The 17,434-nt window shown below is 45.4% G+C and overlaps 1 protein-coding gene across 1 annotated transcript; it reads right to left on the bottom strand.

Annotated features, from left to right (window-relative positions):
• Positions 1-1,014: 1,014 nt before the first annotated feature.
• LOC141153947 (toll-like receptor 2) lies at positions 1,015-9,088 on the bottom strand. Its single transcript, XM_073639256.1, has 3 exons — positions 8,968-9,088; positions 6,771-6,892; positions 1,015-4,793 (listed from the first exon to the last, which is right to left on the bottom strand). Exon 3 carries the CDS (start codon positions 4,765-4,767, stop codon positions 2,260-2,262), a length of 2,508 nt encoding a protein of 835 aa, XP_073495357.1. The 5' UTR covers positions 4,768-4,793; positions 6,771-6,892; positions 8,968-9,088; the 3' UTR covers positions 1,015-2,259.
• Positions 9,089-17,434: the final 8,346 nt, after the last annotated feature.

Consider the following 17,434-nt stretch of genomic DNA (forward strand, 5'->3'; position numbering starts at 1 on the left):
CTGCAGCCTATTGTTCCTCTGTGGTTATACAACTATAAATCAAAGCACGTGTGTACCTGCAGACCCCACTAATCCCTCCTGTATAGAACACCTGGCCAGTCACATGCCTGGTTAAAGAAGTATACTCATATTCTTTATGCAGGAGCGCCCTCCTTCTCGCTGGGGGGGGGGGGGGGTAGTGCGATCCTGATGACTGACTGGTTGGGCTGAAGGCATGGCTGGCACACACTGCGCCCCCTCTGGTGCTACTAGCATAGGCCGTTATACCCCTGCAGTATCGGAGGAGCGCAGAGGCACTGAAACTGGCCGGCCAGCATCAGAAGGGCACATGCAAGTCCACACTTCTTTGCCTAAAAGGTAAGGGGTAACATTTCTCCTTGTGGAGAATGACAAGCCAGGCTTGGCAAGTCAGAGTAATGAGACTTATAGGCCATGCATGCTCCTCTGGGAAATTAAATTCCCAGAGGAGCATGCATGGCGTTCCTTACAACTGACATGCCAGACCTGGCTAGTCACTCTCCAGAAGGAGAAACGTTACCCTTTAGATCCCAGTCTTACGGGGGGCAGCACCCCGAAACACTGTCTGCAAATTCATTAAAGGGTCGATATTGACTTACCTGCAATAGGTGGCACTAGTGGCAGTCCCGCTACTCTTATCTTTCAAGGCAGGCCCGGCTACTCTGGTCGTACCGGGCAGACACGGCTACTCTGGTCGTACCGGGCAGACACGGCTACTCTGGTCGTACCGGGCAGACACGGCTACTCTGGTCGTACCGGGCAGACACGGCTACTGTATTGTACAAGACAGACCCGGCTAAATGATCATACAAGGCAGAGTCTGCTAATTAAGAAAGACCTGGTTAATCAAATCTGAAGACCTAACTAATTGACTATGCAGAACGAGCCAAGTAATCAGTCGCAAGACCTGGTTAATAAAATCTAAAGAGCTGTCTAACCTATTCCGCAGGTCTAAGAAGTCCAAAAAATTAAGTAATTGAAAATTGTGTATGAAATGCAAGGAGAAGACGAGGCGTGGTGATGAGGATTTTACTGGTTATCTATAAAAGATAAATATAATTACAAAGATCTAACAGATAATATATATATACATCATGAACAATGCAGGAAAATGTGTCCTTCATATCACGGCTCAGTAATACTGCACATTAAACGCCCTACAAAAAATATACGTTTCTTTTCTAGCTTCTTTTTTGTTTTACAAATGTTTTCACATGTTGCTTTATGTATTTTGTGTAAAAAATACCAGGAAAAAAAAATGCTATATCCAAAACTGGATTTTTTTTATGGGGAAATGCAGAACAATGTATGACCTCTATAGGCCATTTTCAGATGCTTCCTTCATATTAAGGAAAAATATAAAATCTGCATTAATTATAAAATGTTTATATACAGTATGATGATGCCGCTGGCAGCAGCTTCAACCTGGTGTCTCGCAGGACGGCCATAGATGATGCTTCCTTCCAGAAAAGTAAAATATAGGTTTAAATTGGACCGATCACCAGTCAGCTTCTGACCTGTGAGGTTTCCCTATTTCATTTCATTTTAGAAAAATCTGATTAATACGGCTCATTTTCTGCCGTCGACACATCTGCCTTAAAATAAAAACTTAAAAGAACCAAGACATGTCTCTAGAAACAAGTCTGTAGATAAGCAGTGTACCTTTAGCAAAAAAAACTGTCAGACATGCTGCTATTTTGGCAGTTCTGACATCATTTTAGTCCTCAGTTTGCATTATTAATCAGATTTTCCTGAAAAAAACCCATAGTAAGTAGGAGAGATCCACTCCTGTAAAGCTGCAGGCATGCCACTGATAATACACTCACGGGCTTATTGTGCGCTAACTAAAAAGGTTAATTTACAGTAAATACATTATACAAAAGGTAGGAAAAAAGCCCCATAAAATCACAGCTCAACTATCACCATCATAAGTGAAATTATTGCTTTACACCATGTCCTATACTCCAGTCACATCCAGAGCTAAATTCACAATTCTGCAACATAGCACTAGTCTATATATCTGCACTGCGATCTGATGCTTTACATTATTTTAGTTATAACATGTATGAATCTGCAGAGGACAACTGTAAGATCTGAGGAAACCTACAGTATTGTGAATGCTGCTCTGAAGCATGAATGGTGATGTAATTCTGTAACAGGAATGAGGTTTAATGCAGAATTAAGTGATGTTTAAAAGTGGACTCCGATGGTTAAAATCCCACCGTGATCAATCACGTGTCTTCAACTACCAGGCAGGTTGAGATTACATTTTGGTGTCATAGTTAGAGATTCTTCCGAACTACCGTCTACTACCACGGTAACTGTTTCAGTTACCAATGAAATATTTTCTTGTCCTGAAATACTTTGGCTGCTTTTACCCAGGATGCTCTTAAGTTGGACCCAGAAAAACGGCTGTCGGTTCTCCTCCAAGGGCCACTCAAGATAAGTTTTAGTGCTAAGCATTTTTCTCAGCCTGCAGAACCTTTTTGGTAGGTCCTCCATACTGACGTTCTCCTTGACCACGAGTATGACATCTTCAAAGGCATGGCCAATGGCCCTCTGGTGAGCAAAGTAGAGTTCGTAGTTACACCATTCACTGTTGACGAAGTTATGAGACAAAATGAAGATGATCTTGCGGCTGTTCTCGATGTTTTCGATGATGTTGTCAATGATCCATCTCCCAGGAAGAAAGTCTCGTTCGTGAATGCAAACTCTGTACGGAGGGTTGGAGTTCTCTAGACGAGGCAGTAATACTCCTCTTACCCAATCTGCATCCGAGTAGCTATATGATATGAAGGCATGATAGGCATATTCTCTGGTCTCCTGATCTTTCTTGGACCGGTATTTGGACTGAATTATTTGACATGTCGCTCTCAAATACCAGGGGACATCAAACCTATAGCAAAGCAACATGCAGATGATGACTACGAAAGCCGTCGCAGAGACAGAGACGGCCACCACCAAGCGGACATCACACTGTAGTTTCCCTGGACTAAAATATTCAATCTTGGTATCTAACAGGTTTTGAGGATGATAGCAGTAGTAGTTTTCTGGCCAGTCAGAGAGAGTCAAAGACCCCTCATTCAGAGTCTCTGTGATGAAAGCATGGAGATCACATGTACAATGATAAGGATTGTTCCCGGCAGTCAAACTTCTCAATTGTTGCAAATTTTGGAAAGACCCTTGATCGATGACTCCGAAAGAGTTCCCTTCGAGTGCCAGGACCTGGAGATTAGGGCTGTACCAGCCTGTTGGTATAAACTTGATTTTATTATTTCGTAGAATAAGCTCTGTTAGGTTGGTAGCTTTGAGAAAATATTTAATATCCAAACGATCCAATTGGGAATTCGACATGTCGAGATATTCTAGAGTTATAGGTAGGCACCGAAACACATCCACTGTGAGTAGATTGTTTAATAAGATTAGGGTTTTGATGTTATTTTGCCACTCACAAGACTCGTTGAGGCTCCCGATGAAATTATCCGCCATATCCAACTGGGTGAGCTTTGGCCAGTTGGCAGTCAATTGTGAAATGGTCTTCAGACTATGTATTTGATTATTACTAATGTTGAATGTCTGAATTTTTGGTAGTATAGTCAGTGGACACAATGAGTTGTACAGATATCTGGCGAATAACCGGTTTCCTGATATATTTAGCATGATGACACTAGCCATTTGACCCCAAGCGTCACAGGGAACAAAGTTGAAGTTGACATTTATGATGCTCAGGTGGGTGACTTGGCTGAACCAAGTGAAGGTCCAGTCAAATCTCAGAATGTCAGGGTTAGTGACATCCTGTATGATCAAATTCTGCAGAGCCAAGTTATTAATCGCTACATCCGACTTGTTAGCGTTCAAGGAACGTGCAAAATCTATAGAGAGCAGAAGAAGGTTTTTGATGTTAGAATTCTGGACATTCCGCAGGACCTGATGGAGAAGATTCTCGTTAAATTTTCCTCTATAGAAGACCAGATCTCTTAGACCAATGGTGGGCAAGAAGGAGAATATATCCAAGACACCTACATAATAAGAAAACTCAAATAAGTTTCGGAAACGGAGAGTGGTCAAGTTTTTCTTTGTCAAGTCCATTAACATATAGGGTAGTAAAGATGCATTACCATCCAGGGCGATGTCTAGCCACAAGACTTCAGTGTTCAGCTCAGAGAAAGCCCCTGGCTCATAATATTCCAAACTTGATTTGGTTTTCAAAGAAACCTTCTGGAGACTGATATTCTGAAGGACTCGAAAGTCATCTCTTAGAATGTGAGAAACCAAAGGACCTCCGATAGATAATTCTTGTAAATTCTCCAACATGGAAAACTCTCCGCTCAGTGTTGTGAGCCTGTAGAAGTTATTGGACATATCAAGGATCTGCAGTCTGTTCAGAGACTCCAAGGATGAGGCTGGGATCTCCATGAGGGAGTTATTGAATAGACTCAGGTTCCTCAGAAGGAGGTTGTCTTCAAATGACCCATTTTCTACCTTGGAAATATTATTGTAGCTAAGGTTTAATGTATGCAAGTACGGGTAACGCGACAAGATGCCCGGGACCAGGTGGGTGATTTTATTATAGGAAAAGTCCAGATATTCCAGATCCTCTGACAAGTTCTGAGGGATATAGTCCAGCTTTTCTCCTTTGCAGTTGACATGTTTCCCACCCAGAGTGATTTCACATATCGACTCACACAACCCAATGGCTCCAAAGAGGAAGAGGAGAAGAAACAGCAATCGCCCATTTTGGAGAAACATAACTAAATCCTCCGCATCTTCTCTCTCTAAAAGAAAAATGCCAAATATTAGTAATAATATATTAATAGCAAAGTTCTACCTCAGTCAGCTGTGTATCTAATCCTAGCACGTGTGATACTCCTATGCTAAGCTGTGTATCTAATTCTATTTACACATGTTACTGTCTTCTAAGCCGGGTATCTAATCATATCCATGTGTGATACTGTATGATGAGCTACTGCACCTAATCCTATCATGTGTGATTCTGTATACGGAGTTGCTGCACCTAATCCTAACATGATACTGTCTTCTGAGTCAAAAATTTAATCCTATCATGTTATACTGTTTGTTGAGCAACTGTATCCAATTCTGTCCTGTGTGATACCATCTGCTGGAGATGCATGTGTTTTTATTGGAGAAAAGGATATTTGATTCTATCTGACCCTTATGGGTCGATCATTTTGTTTCCTTCTTGCCCTTGACATATGTCTTCAGGGGAGAATCGGGAGACCTCCATATACTTCTATAGATTGTTGGCCAGTCTCAGGTATCCTGGTTTAGTTGATGGCCTGCTAAGACTGTTAGTTCTCCAACATCCTTGTGTGTATGTCATTACTTGTGTAAGATCATGCTCCCCAACTCTTCTGGAATCGGGGAGACTTCCAGTGGACAGGTCTTAACCTTCTGGAGACCTCTCGGAGGGGTTATGTTAGGACTCTCTTCAATAGTGGTGTGCAGATTTCTCCAGTATGACTATATGTTATGTAATTACCACCGTCTCCCAACCTGCAGCCATAACAATGTCCGCCTCCGGTTAGCACCCCTTTGTCACATACTAATGCAGCTTCTCTTTCCCCTCGTCTGTTCTCTGTAAATACTTTCATGCCTCCTTGAGTTTTTTGGCCCAGAGTCTTGGATTGCAGACAGGAGCCATCACCGATCCTCTCTGCAGAGATGGGGATGGGGTGTGCCGCTTATCTACCTGTAATCACTGATTGTTTTCCAGGATGTTAGACTCTGGCCATGGAAAAAAAAAAAACTAGAAGTGAAGCGGTGCGATATAGGGAGGGATCAGCGGATGTGTACAGAGATTTGCTTCCTCTCTATAGTCCGTAACAAACCTTTCTACTGAGGGGTGGCTACTGCGAGGAGGAATCCAAAATGTGTGGTGGCCACCAGGACAGCAATGTCACTCTATGAGGGGTGCTGCACTTCAGATTTGACAGTCTGACATGTAAACCTCTTCCAGAAATGTCAGAAAATGGGGAGATCTCCTAAAGAAAACACGGGCTGCCCCCCAGTGATTTGGGGCCTGCCGGCTACCCACAGTTATTGGGGATCTTTTGATTGCCCCTTGTTAATGAGGACCAGAGTTGGGGCAAATTGATTTGCAGGACCCGGTCCACGGGCCACATGACTGACCTGCGGTCGCTGACGGGAGCCCTGTGAACCACCTCTTACCTGATGGCCTTCTTGGCTCCTCTTGATTAACTGACCTGGCATGAGTTCATCACCGTGCCATGACGCACATGTAAGAATCGCACCAAGAAAAGCCACGGGAGCTCGCAAGTTATCAGCCAGTGGCCACAAATTAGCAATCTGGCCGCTGGACTGGGTCCTGTGCCCCTCATCATTGGGGTTCCTTGGGCCTACCCTATTCATGAGGATCTTCTTAACCAACTCTAGTCCTGGGGATTCTTTTGGCCCACACTTGTCTTGGGGTGTAATGGGAGGCTCTCCAGCCAGCACTACTTATGGGGACTTCCTGGCCTCGCTAGATGAGGACAGGTCTAGAGCCTCCCTGGAATCCCAATAGGGCCCTTTTTGGCAGATAATATATTGGCTGATGGAAACATGCAGTTGATCACCCAACGCATAAGCAAAACGCTCGCTCGACAGGTGATCGGATCGTTTATTCCGGAATGAGAATCAGCATTGTCTGCAGCAGTCGGCAATTGGATCAATGGGCATTCAGTCCTGGAGATCAGTCAGTCGCACATGTTCTACTCACTCACAGCATTTACCTCAAAGAATTCATTATTGTGGGCTCCGCAGGCGCCAGGGGAGGACATGAAATCACGTGACCGGCGTGTTGTCGGGTTGTAAATTCCGGAACCTTTATCTTCATCCAGAACTTGGACTTTCACTGAGAAAGACGGAAAATATCAGTCAGAATCCAGGAAATAAGACATCTTAGAACTTCTAGACACGGTCTCAAGAAGCGTGACCCATAGCTACCCATCAAATCCCCCGCCATCATGAGCAGTTGTCACACTTCTGCCCCCTGCTGGTGACATCATCAGTCATGAGATCCTTTTGATGTCTCGGTCAAATTGAATAGAAGTGAGAAGAATCTGAAGCTCTCAGCACCTGATATGTGAAACCCAAGAGTTTTGTACTATGCGGCAATGACGCAGCTGCACCCCTGCGGATTAACCTCTTCATCCCTGAGGAAATCATTTAGAGGAATTCAACATAAATTGCTAGAAAGCAGCAAGTGACACGGCCCAAGGAGACTGTGAGCCAAAACCCGAAATGCCTGTTTGTCAGGCAGATTTGAGGTAAAAGTTGTCACCACCTCCATAACACCACTGACTGTAAAGAGACCATACACAGCGCTATGTCTACAGGGTCACGCTATGCCTACAGGGTTACACTGCCTCACGGGGGTCCTGAATACTGCCATCTCCATGGTTACATAGAGTACAGCCCCACCATTACCAAGGAACTGTTGTGATGATCTTCTCCCTCTGAGATGAGTAACGTTACAGCCGGCCACATCTGGGATCTCTTGGATCCTTCCCAGTGTAATGTGGAAACGTGTGTCACGTCGAGTGACACTTTGTGGTGGCGCGTCCCACAAAACACGAGACAAAGCGAAGAGGCAGAAATAAGTCTTCACACCCAGCAATTACCTCCATGCGCGCATTACTAGGACGGCGGATGGCGAGAAGCTCCGGGGGTGGAATCTTATTAATGTCATTGTGACAGGTTCTATCGAACAAAAAGGAAGAACCGTCCATAGAGGAGGGGAGCTGCCATTGTAAGATCTTTGGGGAGATAAGCGGAACCGGTGCCGCATTAATTGGTAAACTATAAGATCGCACAGTCACATTATAACTGCAGGTCAGATCCAGAAAATGTAATGCAAAAAATGACTAATGCGCCAAAAATTGCATCCAAGTCACATGACCTGCGGGATGAGGAGTCCAACGGCACGTGACCTGCGGGACGAGGAGACCCGACGGCGCGTGCCCTGCGGGACGAGGAGACCCGACGGCGCGTCACCTGCGGGACGAGGAGACCCGACGGCGCGTCACCTGCGGGACGAGGAGACCCGACGGCGCGTCACCTGCGGGACGAGGAGACCCGACGGCGCGTCACCTGCGGGACGAGGAGACCCGACGGCGCGTCACCTGCGGGACGAGGAGACCCGACGGCGCGTCACCTGCAGGACGAGGAGACCCGACGGCGCGTCACCTGCGGGACGAAGAGACCCGACGGCGCGTCACCTGCGGGACGAGGAGACCCGACGGCGCGTCACCTGCGGGACGAGGAGACCCAACGGCGCGTCACCTGCGGGACGAGGAGACCCGACGGCGCGTCACCTGCGGGACGAGGAGACCGACGGCGCGTCACCTGCGGGACGAGGCGACCGACGGCGCGTGACCTGCGGGACGAGGCGACCGACGGCGCGTGACCTGCGGGACGAGGCGACCAACGGCGCGTGACCTGCGGGACGAGGCGACCGACGGCGCGTGACCTGCGGGACGAGGCGACCGACGGCGCGTGACCTGCGGGACGAGGCGACCGACGGCGCGTGACCTGCGGGACGAGGAGACTGACGGCGCATCGGAAAAGTGAAAAGTGCTAACATGATGCGGTTATATGGCGCTCTGCAAGGATCCTGGCGTACGCTGCAGAATTCAGTCCTCAGGAACTGGACCCAAAAGGACACAACAACTATATTACATAGTATTACCAGCCAGCTAATATCTCTACGACCAAGAGTTGGAAACATATCTACAGGAACCAGAGGCATAAACACAATATGTGAAGATACACAGCGAAAGTGATGAGCACAGATCGCACTCATTATACTGATATCATGTGCGGCAGTTTATTATAAGATGATCATTACTACAGTCATACAACTACAACTCCCACCATGTGTGGAGCTGTGAATATGATCTACTGAACAGAAAAGTATAAAGTACTCACCCCCAGAGAGGAGGACCCCCAGAGAGAAGGACTGGAGGCCTCTCCACAGCACACATCCTCACATCTCCAGCCACCAGCCCTAGTGATCATCCCTGAGCAGGAGGTGTGTCACTACTCCCACCATCCCTGCCCAGAATAGTAACTCTTTCCTAGCCAGCCACTGATGAGCCGTGTATCTAATCCTGCCCTGTGTGATACTGTCTGCTGAGCTGTGTATCTAATCCAGTCCTGTGTGATACTGTCTGCTGAGCTGTGTATCTAATACTATCCTGTGTGATACTGTCTGCTGAGCCATGTACAGTACAGACCAAAAGTTTGGACACACCTTCTCATTTAAAGATTTTTCTGTATTTTCATGACTTTGAAAATTGTACATTCACACTGGAGGCATCAAAACTATGAATTAACACATGTGGAATTATATACTTAACAAAAAAGTGTGAAACAACTGAAAATATGTCTTATATTCTAGGTTCTTCAAAGTAGCCACCTTTTGCTTTGATGACTGCTTTGCACACTCTTGGCATTCTCTTGATGAGCTTCAAGAGGTAGTCACCGGAAATGGTTTTCACTTCACAGGTGTGCCCTGTCAGGTTTAATAAGTGGAATTTCTTGCCTTATAAATGGGGTTGGGACCATCAGTTGTGTTCTGCAGAAGTCTGGTGGATACACAGCTGATAGTCCTACTGAATAGACTGTTAGAATTTGTATTATGGCAAGAAAAAAGCAGCTAAGTAAAGAAAAACGAGTGGCCATCTTTACTTTAAGAAATGAAGGTCAGTCAGTCCGAAAAATTGGGAAAACTTTGAAAGTGTCCCCAAGTAAAGTTGCAAAAACCATCAAGCGCTACAAAGAAACTGGCTCACATGAGGACCGCTCCAGGAAAGGAAGACCAAGAGTCACCTCAGCTTCTGAGGATAAGTTTATCCGAGTCACCAGCCTCAGAAATCGCAGGTTAACAGCAGCTCAGATTAGAGACCAGGTCAGTGCCACACAGAGTTCTAGCAGCAGACACATCTCTACAACAACTGTTAAGAGGAGACTTTGTGCAGCAGGCCTTCATGGTAGAATAGCTGCTAGGAAACCACTGCTAAGGACAGGCAACAAGCAGAAGAGACTTGTTTGGGCTAAAGAACACAAGGAATGGACATTAGACCAGTGGAAATCTGTGCTTTGGTCTGATGAGTCCAAATTTGAGATCTTTGGTTCCAACCACCGTGTCTTTGTGCGACGCAGAAAAGGTGAACGGATGGACTCTACATGCCTGGTTCCCACCGTGAAGCATGGAGGAGGAGGTGTGATGGTGTGGGGGTGCTTTGCTGGTGACACTGTTGGGGATTTATTCAAAATTGAAGGCATACTGAACCAGCATGGCTACCACAGCATCTTGCAGCGGCATGCTATTCCATCCGGTTTGCGTTTAGTTGGACCATCATTTATTTTTCAACAGGACAATGACTCCAAACACACCTCCATGCTGTGTAAGGGCTATTTGACCAAGAAGGAGAGTGATGGGGTGCTACGCCAGATGACCTGGCCTACACAGTCACCAGACCTGAACCCAATCGAGATGGTTTGGGGTGAGCTGGACCGCAGAGTGAAGGCAAAAGGGCCAACAAGTGCTAAGCATCTCTGGGAACTCCTTCAAGATTGTTGGAAGACCATTTCCGGTGACTACCTCTTCAAGCTCATCAAGAGTATGCCAAGAGTGTGCAAAGCAGTCATCAAAGCAAAAGGTGGCTACTTTGAAGAACCTAGAATATAAGACATATTTTCAGTTGTTTCACACTTTTTTGTTAAGTCTATAATTCCACATGTGTTAATTCATAGTTTTGATGCCTTCAGTGTGAATGTACAATTTTCAAAGTCATGAAAATACAGAAAAATCTTTAAATGAGGTGTGTCCAAACTTTTGGTCTGTACTGTATCTAATGCTATCCTGTGTGATACTGTCTGCTGAGCCGTGTATCTAATCCCATCCTGTGTTATACTTTCGGCTCAGCTGTGTATCTAATCCTATCCTGTGTGATACTGTCTGCTGAGCTGTGTATCTAATCCTCTCCTGTGTGATACTGTCTGCTGAGCTGTGTATCTAATCCTGTCCTGTGTGATACTGTCTGCTGAGCTGTGTATCTAATCCTATCCTGTGTGATACTGTCTGCTGAGCCGTGTATCTAATCCTATCCTGTGTGATACTGAATGCTGAGCTGTGTATCTAATCCTATCCTGTGTGATACCGTCTGCTGAGCCGTGTATCTAATCCTATCCTGTGTGATACTGTCTGCTGAGCTGTGTATCTAATCCTATCCTGTGTGATACTGTCTGTTGAGCTGTGTATCTAATCCTATCCTGTGTGATACTGTCTGCTGAGCCGTGTATCTAATCCTATCCTGTGTGATACTGTCTGCTGAGCTGTGTATCTAATCCTATCCTGTGTGATACCGTCTGCTGAGCCGTGTATCTGATCCTATAATGTGTGATACTGTCTGCTGAGCTGTGAATCTAATCCTATCCTGTGTGATACTGTCTGCTGAGCTGTGTATCTAATCCTATCCTGTGTGATACTGTCTGCTGAGCCGTGAATCTAATCCTATCCTGTGTGATACTGTCTGCTGAGCTGTGTATCTAATCCTATCCTGTGTGATACTGTCTGCTGAGCTGTGTATCTAATCCTATCCTGTGTGATACTGTCTGCTGAGCCGTGTATCTAATCCTATCCTGTGTGATACTGTCTGCTGAGCCGTGTATCTAATCCTATCCTGTGTGATACTGTCTGCTGAGCTGTGTATCTAATCCTATGCTGTGTGATACTGTCTGCTGAGCCGTGTATCTAATCCTATCCTGTGTGATACTGTCTGTTGAGCTCTGTATCTAATCCTATCCTGTGTGATACTGTCTGCTGAGCCGTGTATCTAATCCTATCCTGTGTGATACTGTCTGTTGAGCTCTGTATCTAATCCTATCCTGTGTGATACTGTCTGCTGAGCTGTGTATCTAATCCTATGCTGTGTGATACTGTCTGCTGAGCCGTGTATCTAATCCTATCCTGTGTGATACTGTCTGTTGAGCTCTGTATCTAATCCTATCCTGTGTGATACAGTCTGCTGAGCTGTGTATCTAATCCTACCCTGTGTGATACTGTCTGCTGAGCTGTGTATCTAATCCTATCCTGTCTGATACTGTCTGTTGAGCTCTGTATCTAATCCTATCCTGTGTGATACTGTCTGCTGAGCCGTGTATCTTATCCTATCCTGTGTGATACTGTCTGCTGAGCTGTGTATCTAATCCTATGCTGTGTGATACTGTCTGCTGAGCCGTGTATCTAATCCTATCCTGTGTGATACTGTCTGTTGAGCGGTGTATCTAATCCTATCCTGTGTGATACTGTCTGCTGAGCAGTGTATCTAATCCTATCCTGTGTGATACTGTCTGCTGAGCGGTGTATCTAATCCTATCCTGTGTGATACTGTCTGCTGAGCCATGTATCTAATCCTATCCTGTGTGATACTGTCTGCAGAGCTGTGTATCTAATCTTATCCTGTGTGATACTGTCTGCTGAGCTGTGTATCTAATCCTATCCTGTGTGATACTGACTGATGAGCTGTGTATCTAATCTTATCCTGGGTGATACTGCTGTGTATCTAATCTTTTCCTGTGGGATACTGACTGCTGACCTGTGTAGGCTCCAGCTACCACAGACTCCTGTAGACGATGCCCCTGGTCTGGAGCCACCAGTGCCCATAGAGGACTAGATGCCAGCATAAGGCAATCAGTCCTCCTGGCATGCAGGGTGCCCTCTTGGTGCCACTCACCAGCCTGTGAGTCACTGCAGGAAGTCTTGTTATTTAATCACTGATAAAGTTCAGCTCTGAAACTTTTCCTGGGATTCTCCCCTCTGCTCCTCACTGACCCAAGCCCAAGGTTTCACAACTACTCTCATTCTGTATGTACAGATGCCAGGCGGATTACCCGCTGTGACAGAGCAGGCAGGAATGGCGGATGGGTGAAATATTACATTTTTAGAGGATAATCCACCAAACATTGACTATAACTAAGGGAAAAAAGGGGCTAAACAAAAGGGAAAAAGGGACTGTAACAAAAGGGAAAAAGGGACTGTAACAAAAGGGAAAAAGGGACTGTAACAAAAGGGAAAAAGGGGCTAAACAAAGGAAAAAAGGGGCTAAACAAAAGGAAAAAATCTAGGGGTGCAACCTGGTAATCTAACGCCGAGGAAAGTAAAAGTCTGGTCCCCAAATACAGCATGGTAGGCAAGGCGGGTGACAATAGTACGTGACAGATGATCTCACTGTTTTTAAGAACTTTGCTTGCTGACAAGGAGCAGAGACTTTTTTGATGATATGCTGAGGCTGTAGTTTGCTGCCACGCATTATTTACCTGTGGCTCACAGAAGGGGGCGCCGGATAGGAGAAGGTCGCAGGGGCTCCATCTCTCAGGATGAATATTTCTGGGGCCCCTTATTGTGACACTCTATGCAATGATGAAATTGCTGAGCTACAGAGACAATGTGATATTCCCAGAGACATGCAGGATATATATAGATAATGAGGAAGAGGAAATGCTGACTGGTGCAAAGTGACATTGTGGTCAGGGCAGCACGGTGGCTCAGTGCTTAGCACTATAGACTTGCGTTGGGGTCCTGGGTTGAAATCCCACCAAGGAGTTTGTATGTTCTCCCTGTGTTTGCGTGGGTTTCCTCCGGGTTCTCTGTTTTCCTCCCACACTTCAAAGACAAACTGATAGGGAATCTAGATTGTGAGCCCCGATGGGGACAGTGATAGTGTCTGTAAATCGTTATATAAGTGAGTAAAATAAATAAAATTAGCCCCCCACCCACTACAGAGTGCGATCATAGGGAATGTCTGTGACCCCAGCATCAGATACCACGTCTACTGCTAGGCGGTGACTGGCATATAGGTCTCTCACCCACTTATGTTGTGAGCTGGGAGTTTTGTAGTGCACTGGGTGGGATGAAGCCCCCCATTCTTCTGCAGGTTGCATCTATCTTGCATGTATGACTGACTAGATACAAATGTAAAGGGCTGGTAGCATCAAGCTCTAATTCAATTCCGTTTGTATCTAGTATTCTCTGCATTTTTCCTTGGTGCTTTCTACATCCTGGATACTTTTCCTATACAGTCTGGATAATCTGGAGCTCAGGAATGTGAGGAGGAGACGCTGCAGCAGCTGTGGCCCCCGATCCTGTGATTCCCCTGTCACATATTTCACTTCTAGTAGTTCAGGAATTTTGTTGCCTTTTTTCTTGGAATCACACGTAATTTCACTGCTGCATGCTTCTGAGAATTAGGGGATTATCCGACTCCTGAATGGCAATATGTAACACTTGCTGTCGGCCATGGTCGCTCTGCAGCACACAGATTATATGGCGCTTTCTGATGGGGAAAGCGCTATATATTCCTGGTGTCCAGTTAGTGAAGTTACATTTATCTTCCCGGGAGTCTAGGTGGTAAGGAAGAACAGCAAGGCTATAGTTTCTTACAGCATTATTGTAGCATTATTACCGCCACTATATGGCGGTATTATTATTGTTACTATTTGTCAGTGTGTGGATGTAAGTATCTGTTATAGGAGCGGAGCTTCATACAGTGTTTTGGGAAATCAGCATCAACCATTATATCAGCATATATAATGAATAACTGCTGAAAAGCACTTAAAAGGCCGCAGAGAGCACTGGGAGGGGCGAAGATTTCAGGATTTGTTCTAAGAAATCGGCTGCCTAGAATTATAAGCATGTCCTGAACTGACTGAATCTGGAGCAGATCAGATAGAAAATGTGGGGACGGCTCGTTTATCGCAGCAACGTGTCACCTCCGACTGCGAAGGGTCCTGGAGGGGAGCAAAAGTGTCTCTATCACCCGACATAATAAAACAATGTATAATAATAATCATACAATGTAAATACCCTAAACTAATTCAGATATAATTTACACAAACGATCTTGGCATACCGATATAAAATATTACATGATGTGCTTTAATAAAATGAAATATACCCTAATTTACTGCAACATGGAATTTAAGTAATGAAAAGTTCCGAAGTATAACAATGCAAGTCACAACCGAATATAATCGGATGTAGTAGAAGAATAAAATAAAAGAGTAATAGTAAGTAATAAAGCAAGATATAAAACATGCTTTATTACGGTTACAGAGCTGCCAGAGGAACAAGAGATGTGATAACATCAGATGGACAATGGAAAAGGTCAAAGAATACAAGAACTATTTCTGCTTCATCGACTACAGCAAAGCCTTCGACTGTGTTGATCACCAGAACCTTTGGATATGGGATATAGGAGTGCAGAACCATCTGATCAGCCGCATTAGGAACCTTTACATCGACCAAGAAGCAGCAGTCCGAACCTGAGGTGTAGCTAGGGGCTCAGCTCAGGGGTGCAAAACATCTGAGTGGGCCCCTAACCAGGTAACCATGATTACAACTATGGTGGTACACTGATATTACCGCCATATGGTGACATAAAGTGGTAGATACCAGTCCTGCAGGTCTTTCTGATGGAATCGTTCACTTTTCCCATCTTTTCCATCTGGCCCAGACCGACATGACAACTTCTCCAGCCAGGACTCATCTGCAGAAATTACAGCACAGAAAAATCTGACTTCTCACATTTCCAGCACCATCCCTATCCATTCCCAACCTACATAACCTCCTCATCCTACTGATACCGCAATACTGAGCCACTGCTGTGTGTGTCCCTATTACTGTACCTGCTGTGTGGTACAATAACAGTGCTCCTTTTAATGCCCCACATAATAGTTCACACCACTCTGTCCCTTACATAGTAATAAGCCTCCTTTGTGCTCTCCAGGTGGTACAATTGCCCCATAGAAAATATTAATGCCCTGTGCAGATGCCCTAGAAAACAGTGTCCACATTTTGCCCCTTTAATGACCACAACACTCTGAGTGCCCATATATCAATAATGCTTCTTAAATGCCCACTTGACATTTAATAATGTCCACTGAGTTCCCCAATATACAGGTCATCTATACACAGTATGGTGGGTCCACAGCTCCCTTATACAGAGTATGATGTCCCCACAGCTCCCCTATACACAGTATGATGTCCCCACAGCTCCCTTATACATAGTATGATCTTCCCACAGCTCCTCTAAACATAGTATGATGTCCCCACAGCTCCCCTATACACAGTATGATGTCCCCACAGCTCCCCTATACACAGTATGGTGGGCCCACAGCTCCTCTATATATAGTATGATGTCCCCTCTGCTCCCCCAAAACACAGTATAATGACCCCACAGAAGCCCTCATACTGTATAATGGCCCCCACAGTAGAACCCACACTGTATAATGGCTCCCACACTGTGTAATGGCCCCCACTATAGTCCCCACACTAGCTCTCAAACGGTATAATGGCCCCCGCATTAGCTCCCACACTGTATAATGCCCCCCACACTGTATAATGGCCCCCACATTAGCTTCCACACTGTATAATGGCCCCCACATTAGCTCCCACACTGTATAATGGCCCTCACATTAGTCCCCAAACTGTATAATTGCCCCTACATTAGCTTCCACCCTGTGTAATAGCCCCCGCATTAGCCCCCAAACTATATAATGGCCACTGCATTAAAGAGAACTAGTCATCAGGGTTATACATATTAAACTTATTTAAATTCCGCACAACTGCTGGCTCAGCTGTGGGTGGCGCTTGCACAGATTGATCTCTCGATGGGCTTCAATAAAATGGCGCTGGAAATGGCGCATGCGCAGACTGATCTTCAGGCAGTCTTTGGGAAAATGGTGCCAGTGGCATCAGAGGGACCATGGTACAGCCAAAGACCCTACCCACAGTCCGCCCCCTCCCAATGCACGGAGACCAAAACTTCTAATTATGATTTTATAAAAATCAGGCTACTGATTTCTTCACTGAAAGTATGTATTAAATCAGTATACTAGCAACAATATGACAATAACCTTGATGACAGGTTCTCTTTAATCCTCAAACTGTATAATGGCCCCCACATAAGCTTCCATTTATATAATAACCCCACATTAGCTCCTATACATTATAATTGGGCCCACATTAGCCCCCAAACTGTATAATAAGCTCCACTTTAGTTCCTGTACTGATTAATGGGCCGCACATTATCCCCCAAACTAAGTAATAGGCCCATATTTTATAAGGACCCCACAGTACTCCCTATAATGTATGAGGGCACTCCACTGTTTCAGGGTCTCCCATTGTTTATGGTGCCCTCACAAGTTTTAATTAAAATAAAAAAATATCATATACTCACCCAATCCAGGATCCTGAGGACTCCACTGGCGACACTCGGGTGGAAAAACGTGCTGTCATAGCGCCGACACATGCACAGGACATCAGTGACCCGGCACTGCGCGATGACGTCACTGTGCCGGAACTTTGAAGTTGTGCGTGATGGTCGGCACAT

The sequence above is a fragment of the Phyllobates terribilis genome, unplaced genomic scaffold (genome assembly GCF_046119375.1).
Source record: "Phyllobates terribilis strain yellow unplaced genomic scaffold, ASM4611937v1 Scaffold_7__3_contigs__length_470593459, whole genome shotgun sequence".
NCBI lineage: Eukaryota > Metazoa > Chordata > Amphibia > Anura > Dendrobatidae > Phyllobates > Phyllobates terribilis.

Coding starts and splice junctions, on each gene's coding strand:
- LOC141153947 (XM_073639256.1), bottom strand. CDS start 4,767: ATGTTTCTCCAAAATGGGCGATTGCTGTTTCTTCTCCTCTTCCTCTTT.